The sequence below is a fragment of the Bos indicus x Bos taurus genome, chromosome 23 (assembly GCF_003369695.1).
Source record: "Bos indicus x Bos taurus breed Angus x Brahman F1 hybrid chromosome 23, Bos_hybrid_MaternalHap_v2.0, whole genome shotgun sequence".
NCBI lineage: Eukaryota > Metazoa > Chordata > Mammalia > Artiodactyla > Bovidae > Bos > Bos indicus x Bos taurus.
The window spans coordinates 26,088,472-26,110,367 of NC_040098.1; the positions used below are offsets into that span (position 1 = coordinate 26,088,472).

The 21,896-nt window shown below is 43.9% G+C and overlaps 1 protein-coding gene across 1 annotated transcript; it reads right to left on the reverse strand.

Moving 5' to 3' along the window:
• Positions 1 to 297: 297 nt before the first annotated feature.
• Positions 298 to 21,664, reverse strand: GCM1 (glial cells missing transcription factor 1). Its single transcript, XM_027525085.1, has 6 exons — positions 21,569 to 21,664; positions 18,620 to 18,824; positions 6,856 to 7,108; positions 5,724 to 5,836; positions 3,965 to 4,093; positions 298 to 1,851 (listed from the first exon to the last, which is right to left on the reverse strand). Exons 2-6 carry the CDS (start codon positions 18,689 to 18,691, stop codon positions 1,117 to 1,119), a joined length of 1,302 nt encoding a protein of 433 aa, XP_027380886.1. The 5' UTR covers positions 18,692 to 18,824; positions 21,569 to 21,664; the 3' UTR covers positions 298 to 1,116.
• Positions 21,665 to 21,896: the final 232 nt, after the last annotated feature.

The following is a 21,896-nucleotide window of genomic DNA, read 5'->3' on the forward strand; positions in this document are numbered from 1 at the left end:
CAATCCTCACTGTGGAGCACTCTAGTACTCCTGAAGTCTACTCTAGAACTCCTGAGGACTCCCTTAGTACTCCAGCACCCCTGAAGACTCCTCTAATACTCCTATAGTACTAGAGTGGAGGAGGACAGGCCAAGATTTTACTCACATTAAGAAATAAGTCTTGCCTTCTGCTTGCCATTGTCATTCTGACTTATCTGTGGTTGCCTTTTGAAAACTACTTCCTACAGAAATTCTTCCAACTATCCCCTCCAGCTTTTTAAATGGCTATAAAAGATTTCAGCCATTTTTCTCCCCCAGTTTTATTGAGATATAATTTTATTGATATAGTTGACAAATAACATTGTATAAGTTTAAAGTGTACACCATAATGCCCTGATACATGCATATACTGCAAAATGTTTACCACATTACGAGTGGTTAATATTCATCACCAGACAGTTATAGCTTTTTTTCCCTTGCAATACTTTTTAAGCTCTATTCTCTTAATTTTCAAATATATGGTACAGTCTTGTTAACTATGGCACAGACTTGCTAACAGTCATGTTGTACCTCACATCTCCAGGACTTATTTATATTAAAACTGGAAGTTTCTACCTCTTGATCACTTTCACCCAGTTTTCCCAGCCCTCACCCTCCGCCTCTGAAAATCACAAATCTGATCTCTATTTCTTATAAATCTGGGTATTTTAATATTCCACATGTAAGCAAGATCATACAATATTTGTTTTTCTCTTTCTGGCTTAGCATAATGCCCTCAAGGTCCATCCATATTGTTGCAAATGACTTGATTTCCTTCTTTTTTACAGCTCAATGGTATATATATATATATATATATTTGTATATATATACATGCACCACATTTTCTTTTCCCATGCACCTGTCTTGGGTCGCTTCCATGTCTTGGCTACTGTAAATGATGCTGCAGTGAGCACAGTGGTGCAGATGTCTCTTCAGGATAGTGATTTGGTTTCATTCTGTTATTTGTCTAGGAGTGGGATTACTGGATCATCTGGTATAGTTCTACTTTTGATCTTTTGAGGAACCTCCATACTGTTTTCCACAGTGGCTGTACCAAATGACACTCCCGCCAGCAGTGCACAAGGGTTCTGATTTGGATCATCTTAAAGGACAGAGGTTTAGAAGCATCTCATTGTTGCAGTGATCCAAACCCAGGCACCCCATTTCTTCATCAAAATCCCATTTGTTGCTCTTGCCAGGCAGGGCATATTGATGATAAGGCTGAGAGGTGTGGGTGAGGAGAAGAGGGTCTTCCTGGGGTGAATGGCATGTGGTGGGAGGGTGGTAGCTGTTAAAATCCACAGGCACCTTCTCTTCATAAAGTTCACCCCCTTGATTTGGCCATATGGGTGGATAGCTGGATTTGACTGCTGGTGGTTCCACTGGAACCGGCTGGTGGAAGGGTTCTGAAGAGCTCTGGGAAGGGGAGAAGTCGTAGGGCCAGCTGGTCAGAGGAAACGGGTAACTGGGGCAACTATTGTCATTCAGAGGACTTCGTCCCAAAGCCACATTCTTATTCCATGTCTGCAGATCACTGTAATCAGAGAAGACTCCAGAGATGGAGGGCTGGAGCAGGTCTCCACTGCTGGAGACCCGACTGTGGGACAAATCCCATTTGTCGTAGAGCTGAGGGGGGCCCAGAGTGGGAGTGAGGTTTGCCAGCTCAGAGGTACCCCCCAAACCATAGCTCTCGGTGAAGGATGAGCCGTCATTCCATGCCTTCTGCTGGGGAGTGTAACCTATCACGTGTCCGCTGTAACCAGGAGGCAGTTGGACAGCTTCCTGGAAAGACCAAGTTAAATTTTCCCAACTTTGTGTTTCACCTGGAAGAGGCTGGAAAGACAAAAGCTCGTGTTAATAAGTTAAACTCACCCTCCTACCCCAGGCACCCATGAGTGACCCTGCACAAGTAAGTGCTCTGTGCATTTTCCTCATTCCCTACATACTCGAAGCACAAACACACTTAGGGCTTTGCACAAGCACACAAGGCCTGCAAGAACTCAAGGCTGCTGCCATTTCAACGCGAAATCTGACCAACCAGGAAGGGCTGCATGGCCCTTCTTTTACTCGAAAGGGAGAATGTTTAGAACATTCCACCTCAAATGCAAATCTGAAACCCTGATTGCCTCTGTGAGAAACTTGTAAGGGGCTATGTAAGACAAATCAAACCACAGCTTCAGAGTTTTACATTATCCTCAGAGGAATCTCAACTTCCTCCTTGACTTCTCTACTTTTTAATGGATTCCAAGAGTTTATTTTTTTTCTCAAAACTCCAAGCTCACTTTGTTGAATCACAGACCTCTGGCATATGATGTGGTCAACTTCTTTTTCTAAATGGAGAAAGTATATCATTCTCCAGTTAATCACAAGAAAAGAATCTGCTTGAGGACTAAGTTATCTTCTTGTTTATGTAAAACTATTGACTAATAGGGCTTTCTTGGTGGCTCAGTGGTAAAGAATCTGCCTGCCAATGCAGGAGACGCAAGTTGGACCCCTGGGTTGAGAAGATCTCCTGGGAAAGAATGGCAACCCAACCCACTCCATAGTCTTGCCTGGAAAATGCTATGGACAGAGGAGCCTGGCAGGCCACAGTCCATGGAGTCACAAAAGAGTCGGACACAACTTAGCAACTACACAACCACAACAACTGAGGAATAAGAGGATGGAGTTGGAAAGACCGACCAGGAAGGACGAGTGAGAAGAAACCTCCTGCAACTTCTGCCAGGGTTGGTAGGTGGGATAAGGGACCCGTTGCTGGGATTCAGGGGCTCCTATTTCCCTGAAATTGTGACTCAAATTATGACTATTTTTCCTTAAGGTACATTAGAACCTCCAAGGATGGACTGGCTCAATTTCTGTACTCCTGAAACGTGGACCATTGACCAGTAGAAAAAGTATGCTGCATGCTTGTTCAGTCACTTCAGTTGTGTCCACCTCTTTGTGACCTTATGGACTCTAGCCCACCAGGCTCCTCTGTTCATGGGATTCTCCAGGCAAGAATACTGGAATGAGTTGCCATGCCTTCCTCCAAGGGATCTTCCCCACCCCAGGATTGAACCTGCATCTCTTATGCCTCCTGCATTGGCAGGCGGGTTCTTTACCACTAGCAGCACCTGGGAAGCCTAGGAAAAAGTATAGGAATTAGTAAAACACTATTAAGCAGACAAACCCTACCTACAGTATAACACCCAGAAAGCCATGAACATCACAGCACAGTTTGACCGTGGGGAGAAGTGGGCATCCCCACATCCCCAGATGACCACTGTTTTCAAAAACTGCCTGGTTGTTTCATCTTGGTGAAGTGCACTAAGGAAATCATTGGCTTTGGGGGAGAATGAAGAAGTATGAGGCTCAGATTTTATGCAGATCATTTCTTTTTGGTTCTAGCAGAAATACAGAGAGTGCCAAACACAGGTTAAGTACTAATTCAGGTCTCTTTTTAACTATAGTAGGGAAGATGATTCTGAAATTATATGGACTTTATGGTTGAGGGCATGCTACAAGGATGGTAGACATTAAGAGGAAAAGTATTCATAGTCACATATTCAGTTTCTTTGCCAGATGCTAGCTCATAGGTGAGCCTGAAGATATATGATTTGGGGCTCTCCTTTGTAGGTTCAAAGACCTGCTATAGATTCTGCCTAGGAATTTGTGCTCAGTCGTGTCTGACTTGCAACCCCATGGACTGCACCTTCTAGGCTCTTCTGTCCATGGAATTTTCCAGGTAGGCATATTGGAATGGGTTGCCATTTCCTATTCCAGAGGATCTTCCTGACCCAGGGGTAGAACCCATATCTCTTGGGTCTCCTGTATTAGCAGATGGATTCTTTACCACTAGCGGCATATGGGAAGCCCTCATTTGTAGGTGATGACAGTGAAATCTACTGCTGCCACCACAGGGCTGGCAAGTCCCCATATATTTTGAAGATGCATGGAGCAAGGTTACCTTTATCTCTGGGCTCTGTTTCAGCTTCGAGGAGACTGAGGAAGACGCCGAGTGCGTTTTCTTCACTGCTCTTCTGGCCTCGGCTTCCAATTTGGTTTCTGGCTTTGGATGGTCATGCTCTCCCTTTGACTTAAAGGAGAAGAAGCAGTGAAATAAACAACTAGACGTACTTTATGGTATGTAAACTCTTATCCTGTTCTCTGCTGTCGGACTGGGTGCTGTTGCAGTTGACTGTTGTCACAAGATCAGAGCAACCTTTTAATATCCTCCCAGGGTTGGATAGCATCACTGATTCAATGGACATGAGGTTGAGCAAACTCCGGGAGACAGTGAGGGACAGGGAAGCCTGGCATACTATATGCAGTCCATGGGGTTGAAAAGAGTCGGACACAACTTAGTGACTGAACAAGAAGCCCACCAACCCGCCGGCCTTTGCTGATGGCACGCCTTCTTTGCACGGTGCCTCTCCCCAGCCCTGCCACGTCACATTCATAGTGATAATGAGTAACACTGATTATACATATTCTTGAATCTTCAGCGCAATGCTGTGAGGGCCACACCATCACCATTACCCCCAGCTTACAGAGTAGGAGGCGATGGAGGCATGGAGAGATTTACCACCTGGGAAACCTCCACCAGTAAAGTGGGGAAACTGGGATCCAGAGTGTGCCAGAGCCAGCCAGCTGGAGAGCCAACTGTTGGCCATTCAGGTATTTTGTGAGCTGGTTGTTAAAAATGGCTTGACACTTTGCTGTACACCTGAAATTAACACAACACTGTAAATCGACTATGGGTGTGCGTGCATGCTCAGTCATGTCTGACTCTTTGTGACCCCATGGACCACTAGGCTTCTCTGTCTATGGGATTTTCTAAGCAAGAATACTGGAGTGGGTTGCCGTTTCCTCCTCCAAGGTACCTTCCTCCAGGGATCAAACCCATGTCTCTTGTGTCTCCTGCTTTGGCAAGCAGCTTCTCTAACACTAGCACCACCTGGGAAGCTCCCCACAAATCAACTATACTCCAATAGAATTAAAATTTTTTAAAATATATTTGTTGGAGATACTGAATGAACAAAGAGGAAAGCAAGGAAAGAAAATTTCAGGTCGTCCTGCGCAGTTCTACCAAAGAGATCTTTCCAGAGAATTTCTGTCAAGCTTAATATCTTCATTCTCTATTACCTTCAATATTAATTTTTGATATGCTTTTGCCATGAAACCCTGTGTTCAACCTTATGATCATGTAAGTATTATGAAAAAATGTATACTAAAATAATTAACTTAAAGAAAACCAACTTGAAATCACCCATGATGAAAATAGTTATATTCCAGAAGTTGGCAAACCCTGTACATTCAGAGCATTTTCTTTTCAGAGGCAGGTTTAGGAAGGACTCAGATCCAAACAGTCCAGCTCTCAGGGTCCATTGTTTCTACCACCTCCCTGGAGAGGACCCCTTAATACCACATTTTACCAAAAACTGGGGCTTAGGGGAGTAACGCAATGTGTCCACGTTTACTGGTCTGCGGAAGGCCAGTGCACGGGGGCTCATGTTGCCGACAGCATGTCGCCCCCTTGGAACCTGGGCTCTGCCCTTGGATCCTCTCTCAAGGTTCAGGGTACAGACGTTCATTTGCCCAGAGGGTTCCCCCAGGGAGGGTGCAGACTCCCCTCCACTTGTGCCTCTCCCGGAGGCAAGTCTCCCTCGTGCTCTGTGAACAGTTCTTGAAGTAAAGAGAAACGGAATCGCTAACGTAAATCCAACCTGGAAAAATATGAAGCGTCCGTCGTGCCTCCAGAAGTTGGTGACGGGAAAGCCCCCGTGGCCCCGGCAGGGAATGAGCTTCAGGGGCCCGTCGCAGTTGGGACAGCGTTTTCCTACAAAAGAGCAGAGGAAGGTGACCACGCCCGGCAGAGCCCGGCCAGCGGACCCCTGAGTCTGTGCAGCTCTGCCTGTGTCAGACTTGACTCCTGCACAGCAAAGAGTCCACCTGGGCACAGTTTCACAGACCTTCACCCACTGGGCATGACTCCCGGGCCTAGGAGACCAGACCACTAAAGCAGCCCAGGTCAGTCTCAGAGGTGGTAGAGGAAGCAGTTACTTACTGAGAGGAATATTTTACAGGTCGGGGGTGGGCAGGAGGTGGGAGCTCTTTTAAGCAAAAAAAAAAAAAAAAATCCTTCTCTCCTTATTTACCAATACTTCAAATTCTTTGTAAAGAGGAAAAAATCCTTTCACTTCACAATTTGAACTAAGGGTCAAGGAGCAAAACCACATGACAGAGAGAATGCAGCTGCTAAATTTCCACTAAAGTGTAAATGACTGATACCATCCTGCCCTGAGAGCAAGTTTGGAAAACAAAAGACAAGGAAAGAACTTGAGGTCTGAAGTGGGCAATGCACAGGGAATGCTGAATGCATCTATTTCACAATCTGATGAATATGATTAAAAAAAATGAAGAATTAGCATGTGATGATGGCCTGAACCTAAATGGCATGGAATTGAGCCTAACCTCATATTTAGTCCCGGGTCCCCTCTTCGGATCAAAGCACTCACTGAGATCATTTGGGGGACCCCATTCCCCAAGGTGTAGGGTGGCAAGCCTGATGCACAACTTTCTCTTACACTATTCATGTATGTGACTGCACTGATGAATTATTGTTTGTCCCCTGAGTGATGCATCTTCCATTTAACAGAGGCCCCAAATCAGATCTTAACCCTGGGGAGCAGTGTTAGCGGTGGGTGCAGCGGGCACGGCAGATCTATGGGAATACAGGGGCCCCGGGGACTGGCTGGCTGTCCTTAAAATGATCTCTAGAAACAGCCCTGGTCTCCTCCACCCTCCCTTGGGAGGAGGGAGAACTTTAAGGCCCCTCAGGGCGGGAGCACTACTCACTCTGCTGCTTCTGCCGGGCCTTGTCGCAGATGGCTGGCCTCAGGTAGACCTTGCGGCCCTCGGCGACCGAGCAGTCGCGGCCGCACACCACCACGCCCAGGCAGGACTTCTTGAGGATGCGGGAGTTGTGGTTGTTGGTGTTGCGCATGGCCCAGCTGCTCAGGTGGCGCTGTGCGTTCCTGTCGTCGGAGCTGTAGATGTGTTTCTCGTAGGCATCAGGCCACTCCTGGAACCAGTCCGTCTTTTTCACGTTCTGATGAAAACACAAAGGAGATTATTATAGTTTCAGCTGAGGTCACCACTGGGCATAAAGGTGGCCTGGTGTGCAGCTCTTCTGGGTGCTGTATCTCTGGCAAAGACCAAGCTGGATCTTACCACGTGATCTGAGCATGCACAGCCTGGCTGCGGCCACGTGACCACTGGGTCCATCCCACATCTGCCCCCTGGACCAGAATGGCTTGTGATGCAGCCCTCTGCGCGACTGATGCTCCTCTAGCCTTTGGTGATGAGAGTGAGGACCACTGCTCACTGAGGATGTTGGAGGGTGAAGCAACACAATGATACTCTTGCACAATGGCTGTGGACGGCACTGGGGCAGGGCAGTGGTGGTTAGCTTGTTGAGAAAGTGGAGAGTTTAATGCAAAACCACCTGAGAAACGCAGTGGAAGGCTGGAGAGCCGCTTCCTCCTCTGCGGAAACTCTCTCCCCTTTGCTCTACTCTCATGTTCGTGAACCTCAAACGGGGTGGAGGAGTAAGGACAAGTTGAGCTTGATTGAAAACTTTCATGTTCCTGCCCGGGACTGACACAGTTCCCTGCCCATGGATACCCAACTAAACAAAACTCTCCTCTTTAAGTGGGCAGGGACACGGGACACTTAATCCTCATAGCATAAGTTATTTGACTTTCTGTGCCTCTGTTTCTTCATGTGTATAACAGAAATAACCAGACCTACCTACCTCAAGTGGGTCTGAGAGTTACATAGGATAACATATCAAAAGTACTTAGCACATCACCTAGCAGGCAGGGAGCTCTGGCTGAATGTTAGTGAAGTTATGGCACGTGGCCACGTTTGACCAGTTCTTAGAGTGAGAATCATTAGCAATCTCAGTGGTCAAACTTAAGCAGTGCCCATTCTTGCAGCTTCCAGAGACTTGGTATAAGAAACATTTTCAACAAGAAGCTTCTGGAAGGTTAGGGTTTAGATTCTAGAAGCTCCAGAAGGGTGCTTCTCCTTTGCTCCTCAAGCAAGAAAACATAGCATAGAATGTGAGAAAGGAAAAACAAGACGTTTGAGAAGGAAAAGCAAACATCAGGATGGAAGGGCAGCTCCAGGAGGTCATGTCTCTCCAAGTTGGAGTTCAAGCGTAGAAGACGCCAAAGAACTTTGTAACATGCGATTCTGGGTAGGCAGCTGTCTCTGAAGCCTCATTTTGTTCTTCTCTTAAATGGGGATATTGATAAAACACTCTCCACAAAAGTACTTGGAAAAGCAGATGTGTTGTAAACTAAGTTTTATATTATTAATGATAGTTGTCATTTGTATGGAATTTCATGGAGATTGAAATGGGTCTGAGGAAATAAAAATGAGAGGTTTTATGTACATGAGAGGTAGTACTAATTAACAGTGAAGAGCTAGGGTCTGCAAGCTAGGACCATGGGCCAAATCCAGTCCAGTGTCTGTTTTTTTAAAAAATATATTTATTTATTTGGCTGCATCAGGTCTTAGTTTTGACATGTGAACTCTTAGTTGCAGTATGTGGGATCTAGTTTCCTGACCAGGGATCGAACCCAAGCCCCTGCTGTGGGAGCACAGAGTCTTAGCCACTGGACCAGCAGGGAAGTCCCCAATGCCTGTTTTTGTAAATAAAGTTTTATTGGAATCCAGCCATGTTCATTCATATGTGTTGTCTGTGAAGACGTTTACACACCACGACAGAGTCCAGTAGGTGCAGTCAAGACTGTATGACCCACAAAACCTAAACTGTTTACTATCTGGCCCTTCACAGAGAGCTTGTCCGCTGCTAGCAGGAGCACAGCTTGCGGACGCACTCGGCCAGGGTGCGGGCCTTACCCTGAGAGGGTTCCTTCCTGCGCAGGGCTCCACTTTCTGCTCTGTGAGATGGGGGCCGTGCGAGTACCTGCCCGACAGGGATGTTTGAAGACTGAACAGGTTACCATACACAAAACATTCAAAATAGTGCTTGCTACTCACAGCAGCCAAGACATGGAAGCAACCTCAGTGTCCACTGACAGATGAATGGATAAAGAAGTTGTAGTACATACATATCATGGAATATTCAGCCATGAAAAGGAATGAAATAACACCATTTGCGGCAGCGTGGATGGACCTAGAGATGATCATACTAAGTTGAAGCAAGTAAAAAAAAGACAAATATCATATCGCTTATATGTAGAATCTAAAAAAAAAAAAAGATACAGGGAATTGCCTTGTGGTCCAGTGGTTAGGACTCTGTGCTTTCATTGCTGAGGCCCTGGGCTCATTCCCTGGTCAAGAAACTAGGATCCTGAAAGTTGTGTGCAGCAGGGGGAAAAAAAAGGAAAAAAAAATTTAAATGATACAAATGAATTTATCTACGAAATAAAAATAAACTCACAGACATAGAAAACAAACTTATGCTTACCAAAGAGGAAAGCAGAGAGGGCTAAATTAGGAGTTTGGAGTTAGCAGATGCAAACTACTATATATGTAAAATATACTAAAAAGAAAAAAAAAAAGGTCCTACTGTATAGCACAGGGACGTCTATTTGATTTCCTGTAATAAACCGTAATGGAAAGGAATATGGAAAAGAATATATATTGATAAATGTATAACTGAATCACTTTGCTGTATACCAGAAACTAAAGCAACGTGGCAAATCTACTATACATCAATAAAAAATAAAGCCAGTACCTGGCACACAGCAAGTTCCACATCAGTGTTAGCTGTTAGTCTTCTGATCTTGGGCAACACACACCAGCCACTGGGTGTGAGGGCCAGCAGCTTTTAGGAGATGACCCCCAGAGAAGTCACTTGACACTTTAAACCTTGTTTAGCCAAATATAAGACAGGAGTCCAGGCCCCTATAAAACCAAAGCTTCATGGGCACAGCTCCTGGGTTTGAGCTTCTCTCTCAGAACAGTGCAACGATAGCTCCGCTGTGCCGTCCAGTGGTGAGGAAAGGGGACGCTGCTCCAGAAGGGCAGGGGAAAGGAGGTGGTGTCTCGGGGTGGGGTTCCCCTCTCCAAAGGCAACTGCGTCTAGTTTCTAGGAAAGAGGCCCAGCTGGGCCAAGATGCTGAGTGAGCTGTGTTCTCCAGTTCTCCCTCCAGCTTCTCTGGTAAATCTGAGTGGTATTAATTCAACACACAGCCTCGGGCAGCCCCCGGAGGCGGCCCCCTCCACCCCTCCTGCTTCCTCCACCCACCTTCTCTTCTCTTCCTTCTGATCCAAAGCTCTAAACAGTGCTCTCTTCTGCCTCAGACATGCCGCCAAAAGCATAACATTTTATCTTCTCAAGTAATAACAAGGTAGGTTAAAACGTTAAAATGTGGACCTGTAACAATCTGGGCTGCAGAAATCTACCAGTGGATTTGAATTATTCCAATACAAAGCACAGATGTCAGGGCAGCAGAAACAAGAACAGGTGGTCTTGAAGGAAAGCTGAGATTTCCGTGATTTAAAGGTGAGGGATGGGACTTCCCTGGCGGTCCAGTGCCTAAGATGCCAAGCTCTCACTGCAAGGGGTCTGGATTCAAACCCCGGTTGGGGAACTCGGTCCTACATACTGCTACTAAGAGGTCCCATGCTGCAACGAAGATGCAAATAAGACCCAGTGCAGCCAAGTAAATACATAAATACTTTTTTTTTTAATAAATAAAATAAAGGTGAGGGGCCCCTTCAGTCTGGTCAATGGCATAGACCCCACAAACCAGAAGGAACCTACAGTGTTTGTGAGAGCAATTCAGATACTCCAGTTAAAGCAAGGACTCCCTGTCAGTGGAGCAAGAAGCGCTCTGAACTGCCTTTTCCTTCTCTCTCAGTTTAATGCATGTTTTCGCTTCCCTATGAGGTTTCCTCTTTGATGAATTATTTAGAAATACATTGTTTAGTTTCCGTGTATTTACAGAATTTCCTGTTGTCTTTTGTTATTATTGTCTGGTTTGGATCCACTGTAGTTGAACACACTCTGTGTTTTCGATTACTTTAATATTGTTGAGGTTCGTTCTAAAGCCCACATGGTTTATTCTGCATTCCACAGTATGTTAAGCTTTTTTTTCCATCAGCTCCTCCACCGGTACCTTAGTTTTCCAATTCCATTAATAAGCCAGTAATAAGTTTGACAACGTACAATCTCAAGAAAAATACCAGGAGCAAGAGTATTTACGTCAAGATATTTTCTTGGCTATTTACATATGACCAATCTTGTGACTCGGACTTTTGTGGGATTTCTGACATTTTTTGACATTGCAAATATGAGAAAACCCAGATTCCAGTGATGCAAAGGAATCCAGGTATCAAATGAATGATAGGGAACTCTGAAAATCTACTAAAATTTAAGGCTGCTGCTGCTGCTGCTAAGTCGCTTCAGTCGTGTCCGACTCTATGCGACCCTGTAGACCGCAGCCCACCAGGCTCCCCCGTCCCTGGGATTCTCCAGGCAAGAACACTGGAGTGGGTTGCCATTTCCTTCTCCAACGCATGAAAGTGAAAAGTGAAAGTGAAGTCGCTCAGTCATGTCCGACCCTCAGCGACCCCACGGACTGCAGCCCACCAGGCTCCCCCGTCCATGGGATTTTCCAGGCAAAAACACTGGAGTGGGGTGCCAAAAGGAAGAACGATTATTTCTTAATCTTGTTTAACAATTCCTCACAAAACATTTCCCTCTTTTCAGATCTTCTGTTTATTTTTATTTCTAAATTTTCATGAGTAACTCTTTGTTTTCCCTCTTGGTTAAGAAGTTTATAATTTAAAGGGAATATTCTTAAGGTTTCCAACATATACATATAACAAATTTATATTGTATTATATCGTGGGTAATATCATTGGTGGTTTAATGAATATTTCTGTGATTTCTGTATGTAATTTTTGTCCCTAAGAGACTTAGTCTTCTAAGTCACTCAAAATCTTTGAGGCTGTGCAATGATAGCACCTATCATTCTTTCCTCATTCTCATTTATTTAACTACTTGAAGTTTTAATGGGTATCTTAAGAAATATACACTGTTACATAAAACTAATGAGCTAAAATCAAAATTCTGAAAGGAGATATCGAAAATATTGATATTAGCATGCTATTATATTAAAAATGATTTTCCCTTGGGATATAATCCACTCTAGTGTAAAACAATTATCTGCCAGGTTTCCCTTAATAAGAATAGCTTATAAATTCCTCATAAGTAAATATTTCCAAATAAAACAGGGTTAGCAAACAGATACATGTTTAAATAAATCAGAGAGAGGGAAAAGTTAGATATTACCAATGGAGCACAGAAAAAAAAAAATGTATCCAGCATTTTGATTTACCTTCAACCTTTTGGGAACTTACCTCTCTGAACCAACTGGAAACCCAACTCCAAATGTTTTCAAAGATAGAAATTCAATTCGACCAAATGCTTTTGAGTTAACTTAAGCATTACTGCCTTTGGGTAATCTTGCAATTTCCTACCTTTATTAAAGGTCAAGATGCAGGTCAAAAACTTCCATATTTGCTTGGACAACACTAAGGTGGGACAGAGTGCCCCAGCTTTCAAATTCTGTCACCCTCTACCTTTTCTTTTCTCCCTTTCCTTCCCAATTCCATGCGGCTAAGCAAGGGACCTCCTGGCAGGCACCCAACGAGAGTCTCTGCTGCCATCCCCACCACCCCAGAAGCAGAGGGCAGCAGAAGAAGTCTGGCCCCCAAAGTGGGGGGACCCAATGACCATGGGGTCCATTCAGGTGGAGATGTCCCAGGGAGTTCAAATGACACTGAGAACAAGGAGAATGCCAGGCAAAGAGGACGAAGTCACGAGTGTCCCCGCCAGACCAACAGCAAGGTGACCTGACCATGCAGTCAGATAATAATTCACCAGAAATGCAGACTCGTATTTACCCCTTAGCTCCCTAGCACCAAGATACATCTGACTATAACTAGCTTGTTCTGATTACATGTATCCACACAAATTCACAGAAGGAGCTCAGAGATTCACTTTTGCCCAGAAGACTGAGGCAAAGGAAATAATGCTTGTCAAAACCATGGTCCAGGAACGAACTCATCAGAGACATGGCCTCGTTGGGGTTGATTCTCCAGGCTTCAGGTGGCCCTGTATTTATGTTTAGCCTATGTATAGTTTAAGATTTTCTCTACAAAAAGTATATTTAAACCTTGGAATTGTGTGAGTTAATAGCTCCGTGTGGCTTTGCTTGTGGGTTTAATCGGCAAACTGCTCATATTCAAGGAACAAAATGATTCGGGGTGTTTGTCTGCTGTGGGGCTATTGCAATACCTTGTGCTTCTGCTCAGAGAATCTGGCAGGTGCAGGGAGCAGAGCAACCACTCCCGTCTCCCTGTTCAGTGGGTACTATTGAGAAGAAAAAGGAATTGGTTTTCTTCCCGATTTTCAACCAGAAAAAAAGAAAGAGATTTCTTCTTCATTCAAGGCTCTCAAGTATTACAATCAATGTTAATGAGAAGCATCCTTGTAATGAACCATGTACGTACATGCTAAGTCGCTTCAGTCGTGTCAGACTTTTTGTGACCCTGTGGACAGTAGCCCGCCAGGCTTTTCTGTCCATAGGATTCTCCAGGCAAGAATACTGGAGTGGGTTGCCATGCCCTCCTCCAGGACATCTTCCCAACCCAGGGATAAAACCTGCATCTCTTACACCTCCTGCAGTTGGAAGGCAGGTTCTTTACCATGAGTGCCACCTGGGAAGCCCAATGAACCATGTGGTGAGCATTTTTAACAGAGGTTAAGACTAACCCAACCCAGACTTTTGCAGCTTGGATCAAGCAAACCCTACAGCAGTTATATTTGAACTTCCAAAGTAGTTTAAGGGAATAGAAAAGGAAAACAAAATCAGTGTATTATGTTGGACTGGAATAAAGAAGCATTTATCAATGATGGTTTTGAGTAAGTTAAGCGCCTGCAGTTCTGGGCTGACTCCGTGGAGGCTGGATAAAGTAGAAGTGGTATCAAATTAACCACAAGTTAGACAAGTGATCAGAAATGAGTTCCAGGAAGATTTATAAAGACAAACATGCAGCTGAAAGAAGGGAGGAGGGCACATGAAACAATCCTGCCTCCAAACCACCTTTCAGGCCGCTTGTCTCCCAGATCTCCTTACTGAATGCCTGTGCATGGTTCCCCTGTAGGGAGCCTTTGAACTTCAAAGTGCTCTACTTTGCCTTGTTTGTCTTATCTTCATCTGACCTAATCCTCTCACCTTTTACAATATACTTGTCCAGAGAGAGCCCTTTTGCCAAATGCTCAGCCTTTATCCCCATGCCTGAAAGTAAGTGAAAGTGTTAGTCGCTCAGTCGGGTCAGACTCTTTACGATCCCTGTGGACTGGAGCCCGCCAGGCCCCTCTGTCCATGGGATTTCCCAGGCAAGAATACTGGAGTGGGTTGCCATTTCCTTCTCCAGGAGATCGTTCCAACCCAGGGATCAAACCTGTCTTCTGTATTGCAGGTAGGTTCTTTACTGTCTGAGCCACCAGGGAAGCCAAAGCCTACAGTACTCAGTATTCCCAGTCAGTCTTCCATCCAAGTACTAACCAGGCCTGACACTGCTTAGCTTCTGAGATCAGATGAGATGGGGCGCCTTCAGGGTAATACAGCTGTAGACATATCAGAGTCATGCTAAATTATATACGCCCTCCTTCAGTGCCTCTGGCATTTTTTTTATATGGCATTGATTCTCTGTTCCGACACTGATCTTGTTCCACTGGCCCAAATCATGAGTCCTTCCATGAAAGTTAACATGGGGTAACAGCCTCTGCATCCAGTGGTATTTGACACATCCCATTGACATCAAAAATCTCTGATGTCCTGATGAGGATGTCATCGTTCACTATTGCCAAAAATTAATTCATAGATCTTGATCTGTGATGTAGAAAGGGCCTTTGGAGTTTTCAGGACCAGAAGATGCAACAAGAACTCAGGTAACCATCTTGAAACTTGAAGCAAGTGAGTGGATTAATAAGAAAGAAATTTATCTACAAGTTGCAGGAATTTGTAGGAATCGTGGCAAGAACATGCAAATATGAAAAATAAACTATAAATTCTTTGTATGGGGGGACAGAGAATGAAATTGGGGAAATGTATAATAGTAGTAAGCCAGTGATTGCTATTATAGATGGAATTCTTTGAAACATTTTTTTTAATGCTCAGATGGTCTGAGGACCACTCATTGCCTAAGGGGCTCCATGGAAAAACAGAGAGAGCTTTGTGGTCAAAAATAAGTTAGGGCGATATTGCCAACACAGCCTCCTCTTGGGAGAGCCATAATGCAGTAAGAAAAACACTATGTCTGCAGCAGAGAGACTGGCTTAGGGAATCCTCCAGTGGTTAGGACTCTGCATCTCCACTGCAGGGGGCATGCATTCAAAACTAAGATTCCACATGATGCATGGCATGGGGAAAAAAAAAGAAGAAATTGGCTTAACTTGGTTGAACTTAGTCCTTCTTTCCTTCCTTCATAACATCCATTAAAATTCCTTGTAACTTACACACTACAGAACACATTTTGAGAACACATCTGTTCTAAACAACTTAGAGATTCAAGCAAGGTATATGAAGAATTACTATTTTACTTTTACAGAGGAGATAATGAAAACAAGAAAACGAATTTGTTTAGAGTCACCCAGATGATAAGCCACGGACCCACTCATTCATGGATTTCATACTTGTCCTTTCTTGTTTAGTAAGTGCCAGGCCCTGTGCTTGGCACCCCGTCCCTGTCCGAGAGCACAGGCCACCTTCTGAATCTCGAGTCACCAGATCCTCGATTGTTAGAACTAAAAGAGTCCGGAAGAGACTACTTAGTGCAACAACTTCATTATCAGAAGAGGAAAGGGGACCTCAGAAATGCTAAACCACTCTATGAAGTTCTACAGGTAAAAGGAGGCAAGACTGGAATTCAAAGCCGAGGCCTGGTCTCCTAGCCTTGTGCTTCTCATCATACACTGGTCTGCCTTCAGAAACACTCTCAAAATGTAAAATCTACTGTGTTTGGCTTCAACACCTTCTATTTTTCGCCTCAGCTGGGTCTTGATACGATTCCACAGCCCCATAAATCCAGATAAGGACTATGTTGACTCTGCTCAGAAAATGTGCGTGCGTGCTTGGTCACTTCAGTCGTGTCTGACTCTTTGCAGCCCCATGGACTGTGGCCCACCAGACTCCTCTGTCCATGGGGTTTTCCAGGCAAGAATACTGGAGTGGGTTGCCATTTCCTTCTCCAAAATACTAAGGCACCATTTGCTCTTTTAATCATTTCCCTGGCATATTTAACAAACTGAAGAACACTTATCTATTTCCATGAGCAACCAAAGTTTTTCTACAAACTAAAAATGGTACATTTCCAGAATTGAATGTGGACTTTTCTTGTAAATGTCTCTGGTATCTGAGAAGGCTTAAGTTTTGGAAAATTCATGTTGGAACATGAACCTTTATGAACCCTGAGATCCCCTCCAGGGACATGGTTCTTTCTTTTGTCTATAGATTTGATGAATGATATGAATCCTCTGCCCTAGAAAAAATACATGTTAGCACAGTGTTCTTAGACCCCATTAAAGGTCCCGCTCTAGGATGGGAATTTGCGAAATCATCTATATACCTGCTTCCTTCAACTCTTGTTTTTGAAGATGTCCAGTTTCTCTATTTGGGACCTGCAATCACGAATTAGGATTATGGGTCTCTGAGACAGCAGTAATTAAAATTTACCTTAAAGTTTCCCCTAAAACAGCTACAACTGTTATAAACCAATTACAAGCAACTATAAACACAAACCCTTAAAATAGATATTTGCATGATTTAGCTGTGGTATATTTAGCCATCCTTAAATGAATGGCAAGTAAGGCATATTAGTGCTTCCTAGCTCTTCCAAAACCTACCAGGAGAGAATGGGGGAGGAAGTTTAAGGGGAAACATAAAAAGAAGCACTTCACTGGAGTGAAATTTGGAATGATCTGGAAGCCTTCTTTACAATGAAATCTGGAATGAGTATAAATCAAAACTACTGGAAAAAAAAACCAACAATAACTGTGGAATCTCCATTCCCTCTCCTCTGCTTGGGATAATTCAAATTTCTCATTCCCCAGAATCAGGCAAATGAGCGTGACCTTCCACTAGATGGTTCTGGCAGTCTCATCTTAGCTTTCCCAGGCACCTTTCCCAATGACTTCCAGTGAAAACCTTCTTCACTGGAAGAAAGACCAAAACGTGGAGTCAAGGAAAGCAGTTTTAAACAACTAATGTTGGAAATTGCCTGGTGGTCTTGTGGTTAAGACTCAATGCTTTCACTGCTGTGACCTGGGATTCAGTTCCCAGTTGGGGAACTAAGATCTCACAAGCCATGTGGCTCAGCAAAAAAAAAAAAAAAGATAAAACAACTGTTTTCCACCAAATTAAGAGTTTAAAATGCCAGTTGCCAGGCCTTCCCTGGTGGCACAGTAGACGGGAATCCGCCTGTCGATGGAGGGGACATGGGATCAATCCCTGGTCTGGGACGATTCCACAGGCCGCAGAACAACTAAGCCCGTGTGCTGCAACTACAGAAGCCTGTGTGCTTAGAGCCGGTGCTCCACAAGAGAAGCCACTGTAATGAGAGGCCCGAGCCCTGCAATGAAACGTAGCCCCGGCTTGCAGTAACTAGAGAAAGTCCGCGCAAAGCAAGGTAGACCCAGTGCAGCCAAAAATAAACAAAATAAAAAAAAACTTTAAAATGTCATTGCCAAAGATGAAGGCAAAGAAAACATGAAATGGAAGCCGCTCTGTTAGCTGGAGAGTAGCCCCACGTGCGCAGACTGTGTAGTAGTCACAGAAGTTCTAGAAGAGAACTCTCACCGGGACATCCCAAAGACAGATTTAGGTTAAACCCATTACTCCCAGCAAATAAGTTTGTATGGGAGCTCGTGTGTTACAGACATATTATCATGGATTTCATTCTATCAGCTAGCCAGGCGGGTGGCATGGGAACCAAAACAACTACGAAAGGCAGGGGAAATAACACTTTCTTTGCTTCAGTCTGTAACCAGGGGAGTCTGGTCTGTGAGGGCCTTCTCAAATCATGGATTTAGGAATTTCCTCTTAAAAGTCCTCAGTCAGAGGCTTCCCTGGTGACTCAGTGTGAAGAATCTGCCTGCCAATGCAGGAGACACAGGTTCCATCCCTGGTCCAGGACTATCCCTCGTGCCACAGAGCAGCTAAGCCTGTGCACCACAAGTATCAAGCCTGTGCTCTGGAGCTTGGGAGCTGCAACTACTGAAGCCTGGTGCCCTAGAGTCTGTGCTCTGCAACAAGAGAAGCCACCAAAATGAGACACCTGGGCACCGCAACTAGAGAAAAGCCCATGCATCAACGAAGACCCGGCACAGCCAAAAATAAATACATCAAAGTCATATACATTAAAAAAGTCCTTGATTGGATGTCCAAACGAAACTCCGTAGGAGAGGCATTTATTCAGCTGGGACCCTCACCAAGTTCCTTCCAGGTCTTGGCAAGTTACGTTCAAGGCTTCACAGCCAAATGCTGAGCACAGCATGAGAACAAGTACATACCTGAGGCAGCTTCATATCATTAATATCCCAGCTTAGTTCTTTGTCTGCAGAATCCGCGTTCTCAGGTTCCATGATGAAGTCAGGTCACCCACAGGTTTCCGTCTATCCAGCTGCTCTAGAAGCACTTGAGAATTTTGCTCTCAAAGGCTCTTACAGTTGGATCAGTCCACCCAAGCAGTTTAGACCAGGAGACTGCTTTCCAACACTAAAAAATAAATGACAATGATACTGATCATTAAAGAGATAAAAATCAGTGCTCTTGGGTGGAGGGGGAGGGGAGGGAGGTTCAAGAGGAAGAGGACATAGGTATACTTGGGACTGATTTGCATTGTTGTATGGCTAAAACCAGGACAACTCTGTAAAACAGTTATCCGCCAGTTGAAAATGACTTTTAAGAAAAGGAATTCAGGAGAAAATATCATTAAAAATACCAGCACTTGTCTGCCAGAAAAGACTGTTTCACTGATATTTTGGGAAGCACCAACATACAAACAAAAACAAAATGTAGGAGCCATTAGTGAGCCTGCTGGAGTAAAGCTTGACCATGCGGAAGAACATCACTTTCACCCTCAGATTTGGGCTACCTTCCTGGTTGCTAGCCCCAAGTGCAAAGGCCTCTATAAGTACCATGGTCACCTGTAGCCAATGGTTAGGACCTTTTCCTCCATATATCGGGTTGGGGAGGGAGGGATACCTGGCTTGGAGTTGTTTCCATGGATACACCTTCAAAATTAGCTACCCTGTGGGTGTGTTACAAGAGGGGAACATCACAGCCAGATGTGTCTAGAAGTCTTTTTAAAATTTAAATTCCCATAGAGATTAATAATCCGACATATATTTTATATATTGGAGAAGGAAATGGCAACCCACTCCAGTACTCTTGCCTAGAGAATCCCATGGACGGAGGAGTGTGGTAGGCTACAGTCCACGGGGTCACAAAGAGTCGGACACGATTGAGCGACTTCACTCATATATTTTATATCTTCAAATATTCTCAAATGATTATCAGATTCCTTTAAAACCTTGGCACTATTGACATTGAAAACCTGTTTTATAATCTTTGTTGTGGGGCTTGGATTGGAGGATACTTAACAGCATCCTTTGGTCTCTACCCATTAGGTGTTGGCAGCAACCCACCCCTCCTTGTTGACCACCAACCGTATCTCCAGACATTGCCAAATATCTCCTGGAGGGAAAAACTGAGGACTACTGCTCTAAAATAGTGTTTCTCACCGTTGTTTAATCCGAAGCACCCTTCAAGACTTTCTGACTTCAGCAATCTCACTCTTCCCTGCTCGCCACAAGAAAATTCTGTCTGATCTTACTTTCATTAAATTGTTCAGCCTCTTTTCTCCACTGAATTTCCCCACTGAGCTATCCTTATTTAACCACTCTTTATATCCTTAATTAACGTTTAATTAAGCAATTGTTTCCTGATCCTCGCCGACGCCATCCCCACTTCGAATTCCCTGGATCCACCGGGGCTGGACCCCAGCAGTAGGTATTAAAAAATGTTTGTGCAAATTGTATCCCACCCCCTCCACACAAGAAATACTAGTTTCTAATTATAATTGGTTTAAGGGGATTTGTTGTTCGGTGGCTCAGTTGTGTCCAACTCTTTGCAACCCCTTGGACTGTAGCACACCAGGCTCCTCTGTCTTCCATCATCTCCCGAAGTTTGCTCAAATTCATGTCTATAAAAGGAACTTACCCTCCCCTCCCCCCAAAAAAGTAAAAAGAAGGAAAGATATTTAAAGTGTTCAACTCTGAGGGAGGGGGGGGGAAATCATTTTGAGATGACATGTGCTTGCTAGTAGAATATGAAGTAAGACATGTTTACATGTGTGACATTTCCGTGCCTTGGTGCTCTAGAGCCATAATGATGTTACACAGAACCACTTAAGAGTCACTCAAACCACAAGTTAAATAATCTCAATCTTAGAGTCCCATGTACTCTGTTCCTCAGTAATTTAGCTTTATGTAACCCTAACACTTGGCAGTCACTGAGATGTACTGAAGTAAAGTGCATAGATAAAGATGACTGTGACCTGAGCGTGTAAATGAAGCTCTTGGCCACTAAGTAACAAGTTAATAGGAGTCTTTTCCCTCCCTAACATACCTACCCACACTCACCTACAACCTAGTCATCCAAAAAGATGAAACTTCAGTACTCCCAATTCAAACACTGATGTGCAAGATTAAATATCCATTGAGTGTAAAGCAAATTCTGTTTGGGAAAGAAACCCTAAGTTACAGAATAAATGATGCCACAGATTGACTTTAATTCAGACTTTAAAAACAAGTATATTAGAATAACAAGATTCACATTTCAAAAGACTAGAAGATTTTGCCTTAAGCCTAAGCAATGTCAATATAATTCTTTTGTTTTTAAATTAAGGAAAAGGAAATAAAAAATCTTGTGCAGAAAAACTACCTTGCTTTTCCGATTTTTTTCTGATATGAATTTTTGCCAAATGAACATGAGCTTAATATTTCTCTGAGAGCTAACACTAAAACGCAAGGAAGAAGAAAAGATGGTTTGCAGTCTTTGAAACATAAACAAGCAAATTCCGTTTTCCTCAGGATTAAAAAACATTTGTCCAGACTCTTTTTTCAAAGCAACTTGGGCCAAACTGTGTTCATGTCTCACCATTTCCACAGAAGACCAAGTGGAACAAATGAAAACCCTGTAGAAATGCGGTGACCATTGTCGCCGCCCTTACATTTGTCTCTCCTTAGGATTTCTGGCTTTGTTACCTTTTTTTTGATATATAAATTGACTTACAATATTAGATTAGCCTCAAGTGTAAAACACATTGTCCTCACGCAAAGACAAGCTACTGTTACCATACAATTATTACAAAATTATTGACTATATTTTTAATGCTGTATATTATATCCCCATAATTTATTTATCTTACAACTGAAACTTTATAATGGTTTCCTCACCTCTGACTTCTGGAGATGTAGACAAAACTGCTTCAGAAAAATCTCCTCTCCGATTCAGGTCCCAGCAAGTTCTGGTCATTTTCTACGCAGAGACTGCTGTTCCCTAATCCAGGTCAAGGTACACTATGCTAATGAGCTCTGGCAATAATCCAATCAAAATCTAGATGCTCTCAGCTTGGGATAGGTAAGAGTGACCTGGGAGCCACTTACCCAGCCCCAATTCTTCGCAGAATGCCAGCAATGTGATGAATATTCTATGGTACGCTTATGAACATTCCCCTTGTTTATGTCAAAAAGGCGTTTTAACAGAAATGGACATTGCTAAGAT

What these genes read in the sequence shown, in the direction of transcription:
- GCM1 (XM_027525085.1), bottom strand. Translation starts at nt 18,691, where the DNA reads ATGGAACCTGAGAACGCGGATTCTGCAGACAAAGAACTAAGCTGGGAT. An exon ending in ATGATATGAAGCTGCCTCAG is followed by an intron (nt 7,109 to 18,619) that starts GTATGTACTTGT and finishes TGTTTTCATCAG; the next exon opens with AACGTGAAAAAGACGGACTG. An exon ending in GACGCTTCATATTTTTCCAG is followed by an intron (nt 4,094 to 5,723) that starts GTTGGATTTACG and finishes TTCTCCTTTAAG; the next exon opens with TCAAAGGGAGAGCATGACCA.